Source organism: Myxocyprinus asiaticus, chromosome 6 (genome assembly GCF_019703515.2).
Source record: "Myxocyprinus asiaticus isolate MX2 ecotype Aquarium Trade chromosome 6, UBuf_Myxa_2, whole genome shotgun sequence".
NCBI classification, from domain to species: Eukaryota; Metazoa; Chordata; class Actinopteri; order Cypriniformes; family Catostomidae; genus Myxocyprinus; species Myxocyprinus asiaticus.
The window spans coordinates 39,263,301-39,279,017 of record NC_059349.1 but is presented as its reverse complement, the minus strand read 5'-3'; the positions used below and the strand labels follow the sequence as shown (position 1 = coordinate 39,279,017).

The window sequence follows — 15,717 nt, the reverse complement described above, 5'->3', positions numbered from 1 at the left end:
TGACAAGAACAGGGGAACTGTATCATGACATACAGTAATTCTATAAAGTAAAACATTAAAAGGATAGTTCACCCAAAAATAAAAATTCTCTCATCATTTCCTCACCCTCACACCATCCCAGATGTGTACGCCTTTCTCTCTTCTGCTGAACACAAACAAATATTTTTAGAAGAATATTTCAGCTCTGTAGGTTCATATAGTGCAAGAGAATGGTGGCTAGAACTTTGTAGCTCCAAAAATCACATAAAGGCATCATAAAAGTAATTCATAAGACTCCAGTGGTTAAATCCATGTCTTCAGAAGCGATATCATAGGTGTGGATGAGAAACTGATCAATATTCAATATTTAATTTCTATAAATCTCCACCTTTGACCAGCCCCAACCAGTAGGTGGTTATATGCACAAAGAATGTGAAACGCCAAAAAATAAAAGAAGAAGAATGTGGAAGTGAAAGTGGAGATTTATCCACTGGAATCATATGGATTACTTTTATGCTGCCTTTATTTGCTTTTTGGCACTTCAAAGTTCTGGTCACCATTCACTTGTATTGTATGGACCAACAGAGCTTAAATATTCTTCTAAAAATCTTTGTTTGTGTTCTGCTGAAGACAGAAAGTCATACACATCTGGGATGGCATGAGGGTGAGTAAATAATGCAAGAATTTTCATTTTTGGGTGAACTATTCCTTTAAGTAAAAGACTGCACAAAATATACAGAAATTAAAAAGGTAACAATGATAGAAATGTATACAGATTAAGTAGCCTACTCTGTGGAAAAAAGGAGATGAGCATCTATTTTGCACTCTACAATCTCAAGTACTAAATATTTTCAATGATGTTTAGGCAGTGCTACTGGATCCTGGTCAGAAAAATGTCAGCTTTGGGATGTTTGCATTCTGGAATTTGTTTTAAAATTATCCAGCATTAACAGGTGCATATGAAATGGTGACAATTAATGTTTTTCATGCAAATCACAGTGATCTTAATTTCTACCGTACTACACTAATATCAGTCATTGTTGTCTATTAAATACCTCTCTGCAACGTTTATGAAAAACAATGAAAATATGACCATAAAAAATTATGATATTGTGAAAAATGATAATAATAATGCTAATGAAAAATTATGAAAATAAAAAAAAATATACATACACACACACAAAACTTTTTTTGTGTCCATCTTATGTGCCTCTGCACGGTTGTCATGGTGCAGGAGATTAGAGGCCAGTCCTCAGACAGATTGTCAACGCTTCCTCCAGTTTCTCCCTAACTGCGCTTGATGTGGCACACACAGAAGCAATGCAGAGGAGTTTGATTGTGTAAGGGAGAAAATGGAATAGGGAGGCCTGTGTGTGAAGAATTTTTTTTTTTTCTCGGACCACCAAGGAAGAGTAACTGTGGAAGTTTTATAAATATATGTACAACACAACACAGACCATGTGTTATAACAACAATATGCAATTAAAGAATTGCTTATTATGGTTCTTTTCATGAATACACAGGTTTTTATTAACTTTTTTCTTTTATCTGTACTATGAAATTACAATTCACAATCTCAGACTCATATACCCAATTCATTTCTAAGAAAAATATTTTATGGAAATCCTTTTATGTAAAGGTATCCAGACAAAGAACAAACACCACCATAAACAAACATTGCCACCAAGAAATATAGAAATCTATTTTAAGCTAGTGTTTCATCTCAGAGTGAGTCCATCTATTTCTGCCTTTTTCAAAAGCTACACTGAAAATAAGTAACAAGAGCTTACTCTGACTAAGATACAGGCATGTTAAACAATCTCAACTGACTCTTTAGTCTAGTTGGTGTCAAGAGCAGTATTATTATCTAGTAATGTACAGCTGAACAGGACAAACATGAATACAACAGACAAAGGTTGACAGGTCATTTAAAAAAATTTTTTTGTTGTTGTTGTTTTTTTGGTGTTTTCTTCATTTTAGAACCGATCCAACTTTTCCTTAACTCCAATTAAAAGCCAAAAGATTTAGTACAAGTATAAAACATTTAACATACAACAATTTAAGTAGAATATTTTTCACCATAACTATCAAAACCTTAAGGATTATGCCAAAGCATTTTAGTATTTTGCAAGAATTGGTAAGAGCTTGTATTTTGGGCTAGCGGTTGATTACATCCACATAGCTCCACAAGTTGCTTGGATTCAATACGAATTGATTCTATGACTCTTAATTTTAAAAACACTCCCTCCAAATCCTTTCACTAATTTTGATTAAAAATCCCAGCATATTTGTTTTAAAATATTGTTGTTCTTTAAGGTTAAACAAACCGTTCACTGATACAATAGCTTTTTCTTTTTTGAGGAACACACCAAAATTTTAATCATTTGCAGAAAATCACACCCTCTGTCGTACAGCTTTTAAATCTCATTTATACTTGTCCATGTTCAACCGACTGCACATATTGACAGGCGAGAACCAAAAGTGCTTAACATCAGTGAAGTCAAACCAAGCTTGAATGTGTGCAAGCACGAATGAGATTTCAGAGGAATGGTGGAGGACAAGATTTTCAGTGAATAATTACTTAATTTCTATCTGTTCCTCAAACAAAGCAATTTCTTAGCTACCTCTACATTTTCACTTTGATAAAAACAAACAAAACCATCATGACAAACTTGCACACTGACAAAACAATTTACAGCCATCAAAAAGAACATCACATAATATTCAAAGAAGTACTACAGGATATATTTAGACATTCCATTCCAATAATTGACTGCAGTTAAAGGGCATCAAGCACACACATTTATGCATAACATATATTAAAAATAAAAGTGTTTCAACATTAAAGTAAGATCAGGGTGCAAGATCTAGAGCATTTTCATATGAAATAAAGCCAAGAAATGGCCCTGTATGTGTTAAGTGTGTGCGTGTGTACATGTAGGGGATTGTGTGTTTTTGTTGGGAGCAGTCTTAATGTCCTTCAGGTTCCTATTTCTTGTCATCTATTAAATTCATCTCAACACATAGTCCCATTTTCTTTTGAGCAAGGTCTGGTTAAAAGCTCTGATGGGTGTAGATGTTTTGGAGGGCTTAGAACTCTTTCAAGAAGCTCACTGATGCCCTTGTGGTAGAAGGGTTGCATGATGCGACACTCTCTCTGGGCCCTTAGTTTTCGCAGGAGCTCGAGGAGCCTTGACAACTCCTCCATGGTGCTTCATATGTCCCTAGAAGTTAATATATATATATATATAGATATAGATAGATACAGTATTTATCAAATTAAACTGTATATTCACATTGGATGACAATAATGGCTTAGTTAATTAATTCCACAAGGCCACTCACCTTCAATCCACTGCGACTTGCATACTCTTTTCCACATTCAGAACAGTGGTAGGTTTTTCTCTCTGGCATGGGAGGTGGAAGACTGGGAGTCAGAGATACACATACAGTAGATTCTGTTCTGTCATTTTCGATTCCTGTTGTATCTTTTAGGTCAACTTTATCCTTTGCAATTGAACTACAGTGAGCTTCCATTATGGTCTTCGCAGCTTGTGTGTCAGGCTCCTCCTGCGCAGTCTCAGCTGGATCCTCACTTGTCTTGTTTAAAGCGTCTGATACTATATTTGCATTAATACTCAAATCTGGAGTTGCCATTTGAGTGTTTTTTGGTGTTTTGTGTGCTTTATCTTCTCTATTTTCATTCTCACAGAACTCCTTGGGGATTGATTTGGATGTTTCGACAAGGCCTTGGTCAAGCTCCACTAGTTTTGATGCTGGATGTGGTAGAGGAACTCTTGATGCATGATGAGCTTGTATACTAAGAAGATCCTCCAAATGTGATCTTGATCCAGAAGTAGGCAAGGAAGATCTGTTTTCACTAAATTCACAGTCATTTCTGTGTGGACTGGCTTTCACAGAAGCAGAGGCGCAGGACATTGTTATATCTCCTAGGAAGGCAGTATTGCTAGAAAGTTCAAAAGATAGTTCATCAGAGGCAGAAGGACTTGTTTTTGGTGAGACTGGGTGGGTGAAGGTAGGGACAAGAGATGCAGCAGATTCTACTGGAGAGGCTATACTGACAGAGAGGACAGGGGGATCTGCTCTGCCTGATGGAGGTAAATAGTGGGTTGGATTCAGGGAATGGTCAGGGCTTAGGTCAAAAGGTGGTATAGGACCTGGGCTAAGTGAACCAGGTAGACTGGAGTTTGTGGGACATATTGTGAGAGCAGTACTGACCTCGAGGGGGTTAGCATGACTACTAATGGAGCATTTAGAATCTGTTTCTAGTTCAGCATGTTGTACCTGAACAACGGTAGTTCTAGGGCTGATCTCTGAAGCAGGGAGTTCAATAGACTGGGAATGGGATAAAGTATCACTTTCTGTTGAAGTATCAGGCAGATTCTCTGGTGGTAACTGTCCTCCTAAATGCATGCGAATATGATGTTGCAGCACAAGGGCATTAGTAAACTTCCGCTGACATAAGGGGCAAGAATTTTGTGCACGACTGTTTGGTGGACGTGCTCGATGTGTGGCATGGTGAGCTCGAAGGCTTCCTTTAGTTGAGAAAGAACGACCACACAGCTTGCAGGGGAAGGGGCGCTCGCCTAAATGGGTGGCCTGGTGCAAACGTAGTGCTCTTGGGCAGCTTAGCACCCGAAGACACACACTGCACTGATTTGGGGCAAGTGCTCCAGCAGAATTCATAAGACCCAGATAAGGTGACTCCTTGCTGAAGACAGATGATGGTATCTGGACTGTAGATGATGAAAGTGCAGTGTTTGCATTTGTACTGAATGTTCTTGTGCTCATTAAACTACTGCTGCTATAGCTTAAACCACCTGCTGTGCTGTAGCTACTGGTAGAAGTCTCCCCAAAGGATGAAACCCAGTGGGACTGACCATGTGGCTCCTTCTCTAACTTCTCTACCAGTTTTTGCAGTTTTGATGTGTCTGAGATTGAGGTGGAGATGGATGGGGCAGTGGTAGAGGCTGTGAAAGGGAATGTAATCTGTTGTTGTGGGGTTGTCAGAAAGGATCCTGTTGGAGTTGTGGGCCTAAGAAGCCCATGGCCTGGATGATGGTGGCTGGAAGATGCAGGGAAGAATATTTTGGGTAATCTGGCAAGCTGTGAATAAGCAGAATGGGGGAGTAGGGTAGGTATTGGAGGGGTGTTCTCATCAAAGCACTGTTGTTTCACTCCTTTAAACAGCCCAGCAACAGATGAGGTGGATGAGGCAGGGGCTGAAAGTAGGGTGGAGGCAAGAGAGGAAGAGGATGAGGATGTGATTGAAGAGGTAGAGGATGTAGAGGCCACAGCTGCTGCAGCAGCAGCAGCACGGTTGAGCTGAAGGAGAGAGTGTGCAGTGGTCAGCAGGGCCAAATCAATACTAGGAGGCAGAGGAAGAGATGAAGTTGTGGTACGTGGTGTGGCAGTAGCACCCTCAAGACTCTCACCACACAGATCATCCCCTTCTTGCTGTTTCTGATGCCTCTGAGCAGCATTCATGCTAGTGGAGGATATAGTTTGAGTTTGCGCTGATCCTCCCATTGATGCCCCTGTCACAGATGCAAATAGGGAACACGGAAACAAAGAAAAAGAGAGTTCAGGGTTTTGCTCACGATGCCGCAAGAAGTGGACCTTGAGATTCCCACGTGTGGTGAATTGACTAAAACATATAGGGCACTGGTAAGGACGTTCCCCTGTGTGTGAGCGCAAGTGTATCTGCAGGGATGAATCACTGCTGAAGAGCTTCCGACAAAAGCGACATGCATGCTGCATACGCCCCGATGATAAAGTCATACCTTCTTGCACAGAAAGTTTTGGATCCTGTGAGGGGGCTGAAGGGGTAGCAGCTGCTTGCAGAGCTTGGTTTGGAAAAGTCTGACTACTCTTCCCTCTGGCTCCTGTGATGTCAGAGGCTTTCTCATATGAAGTTTGGGTTGGTAGACCAAGGGAAGGTGTGAATGGATAGTTTATGGTAGCAGATGTGGACATTGATGAGGATGTGGAAGAGTGAGTACTTGTAGGACTGGCGAAGTTTGCTGGAGTAACTACTCCACTGTCAAACTGTGTCTTATGGGGACGTAAGATGTTCAAAAGAGGGTAGGCTAGTTTAGAGGGCTTAGAGGTTGTCTGAGGGGGAGGCAGGGATGAGAAACTGGCCAAAAGGGGAGCCACAGATGTAGGGGGAGGTGATGAGTTTTGCTGAGAAGGTTTTGGGTTGTTATCAGAACCCTTTAGACAGAGCTGTGGCAGAGGTGGTAACATAAATGGCACTGAATCCAGTTCATATGAAGCTCCCCCCAGCCTCAATACTTGCCTACAGATCTCTTCAGTCATCTGCATCTGATGGATTTGCCTCTGCTGCAGCACACGTAGCTCTTCGAGGATGAAAGCGATGCTGATAGGTGCACATGCTGGGGCTGGAGGTACTGTGCATGGGCTGGACGAAGGTGTAACTGGGCTTGGGGGACCTCCAGGCACAGGACTGGGGCTTCCATGATGTAGAGGTGCGCAGAGAGAAGCCGCAGAAGAGGAGGATGAAGATGAGGTTGTAGTAGCTGACACACCTAACTTTGGAGAAGCCATGAGTGATTGGGTGTGGTTGTGGGTAGGGTGCAGAGTTGGCGCAGTGGTGGAAATACACTGCTTAATAAATTGGCTTGAAAAACAGGATTGTGGGATGTCAGGATTTTGGGCAATGTCTAAGGGAAATTCTATGGGTTGGCAGGGGATATGAGAGTCAGAATGGGTTGCAGTGGCCAGAGAGGTTGTTGTAAGCCTCCCTACAGGTGGGTTTAGGGTCAAGGAAGATTTGCAGCTCTGAGTTGTAGAGGATAAGGTAGTGCAGGAAGCGTTCTTTGCAAGAGTAGAGGAGAGGGACTTTACCGCCAACTGTTTCTCTGAGAAATCAGAAAGAGACCATTTACCCAACAATATAAGCCTTTATGAAATACTTAGCAACCACATTGCTGAAGGGAGAATATAATATTGTTGTACTTTTGATACTACTAGACTAGTTTTTAAATATAAGCCCAATAAGTTGCAATAATAAAAAGCAACATAGGTAGATATTATCATAATCAGGATCCAAAATCCTCTTATTGATACTGTAATATTGAATTATCAGTAGTTTGATCATTTTACAAACAGGTCATATTAATTATGCAGACTTTTTTCAATTCCATTTATTTTATACTTCCAATGGCTTTACATATTTATTGATTGTTATCAGCACATATTGTTGTCATGTTGTTCCAACCCTGTATGACTTTTCTTTCTTCCGTGGAATACAAAAGGTGATGTTAGGCAAAATGTAACCCACAGTCACCTTTCAATTTCATTTTATCATCTTTTCCCATTCAATAAAAGTGAATGGTAACTGAGGGTTAGTGTTAGGTCCCTCTGTGTTTTGTGTTCCACTGAAGAAAGCCATACAGAAATTTCATTTTGGATGAACTATCTATCCAATAACTATATTTATAAACTTTCCAATAACTATGTTTTATTTTCATCAAGAAGTAAGAAGTTCTGTCCTGTTAAATGTTCCCTGTAAATCTGCCCCAAACTTCAGCCAGTCTTGCATTTGGGTGTCTCTCCCCTCCTCTCTCTTTATCACCTCACTCCCTCTGATTTGAAATCCCATCCGTCCACCAGCTTACAATGCTCTTTGCACCGCTAATAGCCAACTTTGTTTCCACAGCAACACATGAACATGGACAATGAACCTTGCCACAAAATCCTACACCCCTTAACCGGCTCACCTACCCATCTTACAGATACACAAGACTGAGAGAGTGAATGTATGCTATTACATTTCTTATATTTATTTAAATAAAACTTCTGTCCTAGCCCAGTGAAGCCTGAAAGATCAGGAAGCTTTAGTGCTTTTGTTAATCATACAGCTAGATTTCTTTGTATGTCTATTTATACTCTTACTTTGTTTTATATTCTGTCTCACTGTAATGTTCTGTGTGCACTTGTTTCTTCTATCACCAAAACAAATTCCTTGTGTACATGAGAACACTTGGCAATAAAGCTCATTCTGATTCTGATTCTAAAATAAGTGACCTTAAGCATAGAAGCCATTTACAGAAGAACACACAGAACACAAAGCAGTAATGCATAAAGAGTTTCCAGTACTTGAAGAACTCTAGAATTTAAGTCACAAATCGACACACTTTTATGCACATAGTTCTTAGAGGTTAATGCCTCACTGCACGAACAAAAAGCCTTATGGAGACAATGAAGTCTCATGCCATTACAGTAACAGCACTCAAGTGGCTCCATCTTTTTCTGGTTCAGCATATCACACATCTCCTTGCATTTTAGTTTCTCCCCACCATTTTATCATCTTTATCTTTAAAACATTCACACTAGCCATGCATATTATATCCTGGGTGGTCTACTAAGTTCTAAGCTTGGAAACAGACGTAGTTACATGGGCATATGTTGGGTTGGAAAATGAAAAGTACTAATTGGACATAAACTGTTTGGATGTAATTATGTTTAAGTATTAGCAGAATATTACTGATTTGTTACTGAGTTTAATTTTACTATCCTAAAAAGTATCTTAGATCTGATAACCAGATGATCTTTTAATGTCACAACAAATGACTTAAATGACATTTTTAAGGCAATTCACTGTTAAACAATGGCGCTCTCTTACTAAACAGTAAAACTTTTCTCACCATTTTGAAGTAGCCACGAAGTGTTGAGGATGGGGCTAAAATAGTGCTGAGGTCTTTTCTGTTTCCGGCGTGACATGATGCAAGAGACGGTCAATGGCTAATTGGCTCATTGGTTGAATGAGATTGAAAATCTTTCCCTTTGTGCTAAATTACAGTAAATCTTACAGCATCTTTTCTGAGAAGCAATCAAAATCCATGTTTCATTTGTAAAGAAACAAAAAGGCCAAGTAGGAAGTGCATAAATGAGCAGGCACTGTCTCAAAAGGGAACTAAACACTTGGCAAACTCAATCTGTCTATTCAGTGTCTATTTAAAATCCAAAGACAACTCTCCACCTCCTTTTCCCAATTTCGCTCTCAAACACAGTCTCGGCTTGTTCTCTCTCTACATTTGCATTCAAATAACGCAGAACACCACCTACTCATGCATATACCCCTCCTTTCCCTTACATGCCCCAAGTTTTAGGGCGTTCCCCAGATCCTTTTTTTTTTTAATTTCACAATAGTGAATATTAAATAATTACCATAGTATAGATTCCAAGTAAAGAGCAAGTAAGGTAGCATCTGAGATCTAGTAGCCTTTATATAAAGTGTACTTGGGTGAACACTAAATGACAATGTTTTTAATAGGCCTAGCAAAACTGTCATGGGACCACATGTGTATTTAGAATTATCATACTTGAATATTTTTTTTTTTTTTTTATGTCACTCTCAGTTCATGACAGTTTTAGTGCTTTTTCAATTCATTATTTATATCTCAAAACTGAATTTAAACTTCAATTCCTTAAGGAAAAGTTCACCCAAATAAAGTTAAGCAGAATGACAGCCTCAGTCACTATTCACTTTCACTGTATGGAAAAAGATGCAGTGGAAGTGAATGTTGACTGATATTCTCCTACTGCCTAACCTCTCCTTTTAGGTTCCATGGAAGAAAGAAATGCATAAATGTTTGAAACAACAAATGGGTGTGTAAATGATGACAGAATTTTCATTTTTTGTGAATTATCACTTAACAGATTATTCACTGAACCATAATGTAATACCCCAACATATAATTAAGAATATTAATACACCCCAACATATAATTTAGATACTTCATTCTGACAACTCCTCTTAAGAAAAGGCAAAAACTTGCTTGTACATGCATGCGTGTTAAGTTTGGCCTTTTAGAACCTATTTGAAGGCCCAAATGAAATTATCTTATGTGAATAATTTAATTGTGTGAATACAAAATTAAAACAATATCTAGAATTTGTATAGAGGAATGTCTTGTTTTCAGAGGGGTTCAGTTCAGTCCACTATGCCCTTGTAAGACTATTTATTTTAGAATTCCATAACACACAAATGTCTTTAGAATTAAAGTTAATGAATGCTTCTGGGGTTTTTTTTAGCTATTTTTTTAGCTTCTGTTTAAATAGCTAATTTAGCTTTTACAGCCTGTAGTTATGTACAATGTACACATGTACACACATATTACATATTTATATCAAAACGTCAGATGGCCAGGGAAAACAATCATAAATGCTTGTCTTTAATAATAAACTCAAGGTTTTATTATTAAAAACATATCATGCTAAAACGCAATACTGTAGCCTATTTAGCAAGCATTTATATGCTGTTATAAACCTAGTGAAACTATTGTACAAAACTACAAATGTCATAATTACGTCAGCCAAATGCAGGCGGGAAGTACAACTCTACTGTACACGCGACCTGTTGCATCCTCGGGCGCGCGCTTTATGATCATAACCAATATGATTCATATTTACTATGACTACATGAAGTACTCTTCCGCAGTCGACACATCTAGAAACAGTATTGTAAATGGTGTAAATACACGGCGCTACTTACCAGGAGACGAGTGTCTTTCACAGCTGTTTGTGAAATTACAAGACAGAATGTGGCGCGCAATGTCTGGCTCGGAATACCATCATTGCTGTTCCGACATTTTACCACCAAGATGCGCAGTCGGCTTTGACAGCAGTTAATTCGACAGCTAAATTATTTATTTGCTGTACTGTCTTTAGTACACGGTGTAATATGATGTAGTCGTGACTGGTCATTTGTCACCCATTGTTCGATATTTGGGTTGATGGCACATTGCGATATCGAAAAAATGACATTTTGTTAATCCTGTCGTTCTGGTCTACCCCTCCCTCGCTGTTCCACTCGCTTTGTATTGGGTAAAATGGCTCTCTCCCGGCATGTGTCTTTGTTGAGCAGACTTTAGCGCTGCAGCATCGACGGATGTCTGTCCATGAGTCTGTCGGTCCAAACCGGACACTGTATCTGTCTGCAATGTAATTAACGAGAAATAACGGGCAAAGTAGTTCCTTTGTTCAAAGCTAATGCTCAGTTTGTGTGACACACATAGAATAGCTTCGTCTTTGGGATAACATTATTTTTATTCATTTTGTTACAAAATAATATTATATCATTAACAATGAGGAAGACAAAGGAAACCAAGGCATCTTTAAAAGGGCAATTTTAAGCCTCTTAACCGCTCAGTGCACATGTACTTGGTAATAAGCTACTATATATCTTGTATGACTATAAACATTTAATTTCACTGCTTACAAATGAGAGCAAACATGTTCATGTCCACTGCACTAAGTAGGAAATAGCTTTCCACTGGGATGGTTCTTTTATTCTTGTTCTTTTTGCACTTCAAATCCATTATTAAATCTGTACATGCTGATCAAATTAAATTGAATTGACAATCGATGAAGTATTGCTGATAGCCTGTCGTTTTCTTGTTTGGTGTGTAGTTATGTGGTGCTTAGTTATTGTAGTTTGTCTACTTGCTAGAGTAACTTACATTACTTGTGTCACACCATATATTGTCTATTTTTCTGGAATATATACACTCACTGAGCACTTTATTAGGAATACTATGGTCCTAATAAAGTGCCCGACGTGGCCTTCTGCTGTTGTATCTCATCTGCCTCAATGTTGTGCATTTTGAGATGCTATTCTGCTCACTGCAATTGTACAGAGTGGTTATCTGAGTTACCGTAGCCTTTTTGTCAGCTCGAACCAGTCTGGCCATTTTCCGTTGACCTCTCTCATCAACAAGGCGTTTCCGTCACAGAACTGCTGCTCACTGTTTTTTGTTTTTGGCACCATTCGGAGTAAATTCTAGAGGCTGTTGTGTGTGAAAATCCCAGGAGATCAATAGTTACAGAAATACTCAAACCAGCCTGTCTGGCACCAACAATCATGCCACAGTTGAAATCACATTTTCCCCCATTCTAATGGTTGATGTAAACATTAACTGAAGCTCTTGACCCATACCTGCCTGATTTTATGCACTGCACTTATGTGACACGATTAGCTGGTTAGATCGCACGAATAAGTAGGTGTACAGGTGTGCCTAATAAAGTGCTTAGTAAGTGTATATATATTTAGCCACAGTTATCCCAATTTTTGGGGTGGGACTGATATCATACACTGTATATCAACATAGTTTCCTCAAGTGGGAGGAATATTTAAAATTTTATTTTATTTTTTTTTAATTTTTTTTCCAATTCCTCTCCCTCTTAAAATGTTCTTTACTGTGCTTTTAATACAGCTGATAAAACTATCTTGGTATTTTAGATGCCACCTCCATGTTAGGCCTATGTGTAAAGATATTACTTCCAGTATTAAAACATTTCAAACATTATTGAAGGAATCAAGAATACTGACCAGACACATTCTGTGTTTTCTTGTGCTTGAGTTACTTAATAGATTATCTTATTGTTCTGATTCATCATCCTCACACCTTTTTTTAATGTATAAAATTCAAAAACTCAGAAAATGACCAGCCTTGTAGTCATATGGGTAGGAATACTATACACTCACTCACACTTAAGTGCAGCCACTTAACGTTTCATTTTATTCAATATCATATATATGCTTTTATTTAAAGTTTAAAAAAAAAGTTGAATGTTTAAATACTCTATCATTATTCACGGTAGCACCATTTTTAATGGGAATGACAACTTGGCTTTGAGAGATAGATCTCTTCAATGGCACGCACAGTGTAAAGCTGTAAAAAGCTCCTAGATCACATCTGATTTCCAACTCATCAACTCAAGTTTTTTGTCTACTGAATGTTCTTTGAAAGATGATTTTTCAATGTTTTGTCCATGGAATGATCCAAGGATAAACTGCAGTACAGCCCATTGAAGAGACTGTATATCTACCTCACAGCTTCATTGTCATTCCCATCAAAAATCAAAGATGGCGCTGCTGTGAATAAGGTCTATTCCCAGGTGCGCTCAGTAATTTTTTCCTCATTAAAAAAGTTTAACTCCTAAAGACATGAATTGTAATTTCGCAATATATGTAGGAAATCATGACCACTCACATTGTAATGAAGACTCCAGTCATATCAGTAACCTTATAAAAACTGTTTTATTCTACATGGAGAGGGTCCGTACATATGGCTGCCATGTTAGAATCACATGACCAGCCGAATACTACTCGCTTAATTTCAGTGACCGTCCTGTTATTTGACACTTTCACTCATTGATTAAAGTAATCATGGCTGACTGTGAATACTACATTTCTACAATGGCATCTGAAACTGAAAAATTTCAAATGATGCTGTATCCAAGCCGCTAGGTGTCAGTGTAAGATGACATCAAGAAAAAAGTTACTGAGTGCTCTTTAATATGCAGAAACAATTATAAGTAAAATAGGTCATAGGTTGATTTCCTCAAAAAGTGTATACACTGTTGCGACCTGTCCAGCCCAACACAACAACACTGACTCAACCAATGGCATGAGTTTGGGGCGGGACTATATGTTTGTTTGGCAAATGGCAGACGGAGGGTGTATTCAAATGTCTGCCTGAAAACAATGTTTAATTTAACAACTATGCTGGTGACGCTAGTGATGTAGAATTTTACACTTCAGCTTTAATAACATATACAGATATGGCACCCGAACTGAATGGAAAAAGAACAAACATGTATATCTGAACATTTTGCAAAGAGTGATTGCACTGCAGTTCCAAAATGTGTGGCACAGATGTGGAACAAACTTCCTTTACAATGTGAGGCATAATGGATTACGAAACAACAGTGATGGCAGAGATAATGCTTGTAAATAAATTGTTATTACATAAAATCAAGCAACTTCATTGTTCGTTTATTGGTTTAGTATGTGTGTGCACACACACACACACACACACACACACACACACACACGCAAGATAAATTGTATGACAACATATACCGTATTTGTATGTTTCTAATTTAAATGGGGAATAAAACTGATTACAGTTTCCAGAGGTTTGGTCTATGCTTTTATTTTAAAGTTACAATGTAAGTAAAATTAAATGAATACAAATATTTGTGTTTTAGCCAATGTGACAGGACAACGTGTGAAAAACAAGTCTTATTTTGATACTGCACTTAACACTGCACCTAACCCTTGTTTTTTTCCAGGGGTCTGATTCTTATTATTTACAAACAATAAGTAGAACTGCTTGTATGGATAGATAAGGTTATAACTGATTTTAGAAGGCTAAATCCAGATTCCAGATTCCAGATTAACAATTCAAATTTAACAAAAATAAAAACATCTCAAAACAGACAATTTCCCACTATTCTCTCGTTTCTTAGTACATAAGTGCATGCATATTTAGACCATTAAATTTCACAAGACAATTAATAAAGTGATGAAATAATAAACACAATTCCACATACAGTATACTAGGCTATATAAAACATTACACGTTTAATGTTTAATAGCATTTTGCATAAATAACATGAGCCTTTTGTATGGAGAGAAGCACGAACATTTAAAAATATATATATTTTATGTTGTGTTCCACGGAAGAAAAGTTGTAGTATGCGTTTGGAAAGACATTAAGGGTCAGTAAATGATGGTCACATATTTATTTTAGGCGAACTATCCCTTTAAATAGCGACAACATTTATTAGTATTGTGTTGTTAACTTAATTTTTTCTATACCTTTTCAGAGGCCTGTTGCACGAAGCTGGTTTCAGTGGCTACCCAGGTTAGTTTGAGCAAACTCTTTTTTTTCGGGCTCAAGAAGGTGGATTGGTTTTGACCGGTGTTCATCGCCATAGCAATTTACGCCACACGGCTAACGTGCTCCGGAGCAGGTTTTATTCTTCGTAACAGATCGCAAACTGATGCTTAACCAATCGGCTGTGAGTAAAGTGACGTCTCTGACGCAGTACAGTCACTCCGCCTAATCTCTCGCTCCAAATTAAAGCGCCCATCGCTGGGAAATGTATATATTTAATGTATTTAGATTTATATATTACGATTTTATATATTATGCCTACATATTAAGATATTATAAGATGGTTTATTTAGAGAGATCGGGGAAACTTTTATCTTTTGAGCAGCACGTTAAAATGTATTATTGAGTTTATTCTTTACATACTGTACCTGTATGCAGTGCGTAATGCTGTGAACCTCGAAAAAACAAAACTGCTTGTAGAAGTGTTCATAAGGTGATTCTCACGCTTTAAAGACAAATTTATTGTGTGACGAGTCTTTGCACATGAACAAATATACTGGTAAAATTATATTTTAAATCACACAAAATGACATTGCTTGCACTTAATTAAATTATATTAGGCTTTTAATTTAAGTTTAAATAAAAACATTTACATTATATATATATATATATATATATATATATATATATATATATATATATATATATATATATATATATATATATTTTTTTTTTTTTTTTTTTTTTTTTGCTTTTAAAATTAATAAGCATGTGTTTTATTGTGAACTTACAGTATAGCTGTTAAATTAAACATTATATTCAAATATATTATATTTTTCTTTTGTGGCAGCAGTGGTGTTTCTTCATGATTTTAAATGTTTAAATTCTTTATATTTTCATAATAATCTTTAGCGGAGACGTAAATCATGCTGACTGTCTTGCGAGAAGTAAATTTTGTAGAAAAAAACTTTGTAGAAATATGCTTTTTGTTGACAAAACTGAAAATTTTTCAACTTGGGGATCAGCATAGAATTCAAGCATAGCATTGTGAAAAACAGAAAAT

At 37.6% G+C, this 15,717-nt stretch overlaps 1 protein-coding gene across 2 annotated transcripts; it reads right to left on the bottom strand.

Annotated features, from left to right (window-relative positions):
- Positions 1-3: 3 nt before the first annotated feature.
- sall2 (spalt-like transcription factor 2) lies at positions 4-15,171 on the bottom strand. Of its 2 annotated transcripts, none has more exons than XM_051700939.1 (3): positions 14,636-15,171; positions 3,325-6,884; positions 4-3,203 (listed from the first exon to the last, which is right to left on the bottom strand). In XM_051700939.1, the coding sequence occupies exons 2-3, from the start codon at positions 6,568-6,570 to the stop codon at positions 3,090-3,092; spliced, it is 3,360 nt and encodes a 1,119-aa protein (XP_051556899.1). In that variant the 5' UTR covers positions 6,571-6,884; positions 14,636-15,171; the 3' UTR covers positions 4-3,089. The 2 variants fall into 2 exon arrangements, with proteins under 2 accessions (XP_051556899.1, XP_051556897.1); XM_051700937.1 differs by lacking the exon at positions 14,636-15,171 and adding an exon at positions 10,523-10,895.
- Between the last annotated feature and the right edge of the window lie 546 nt (positions 15,172-15,717).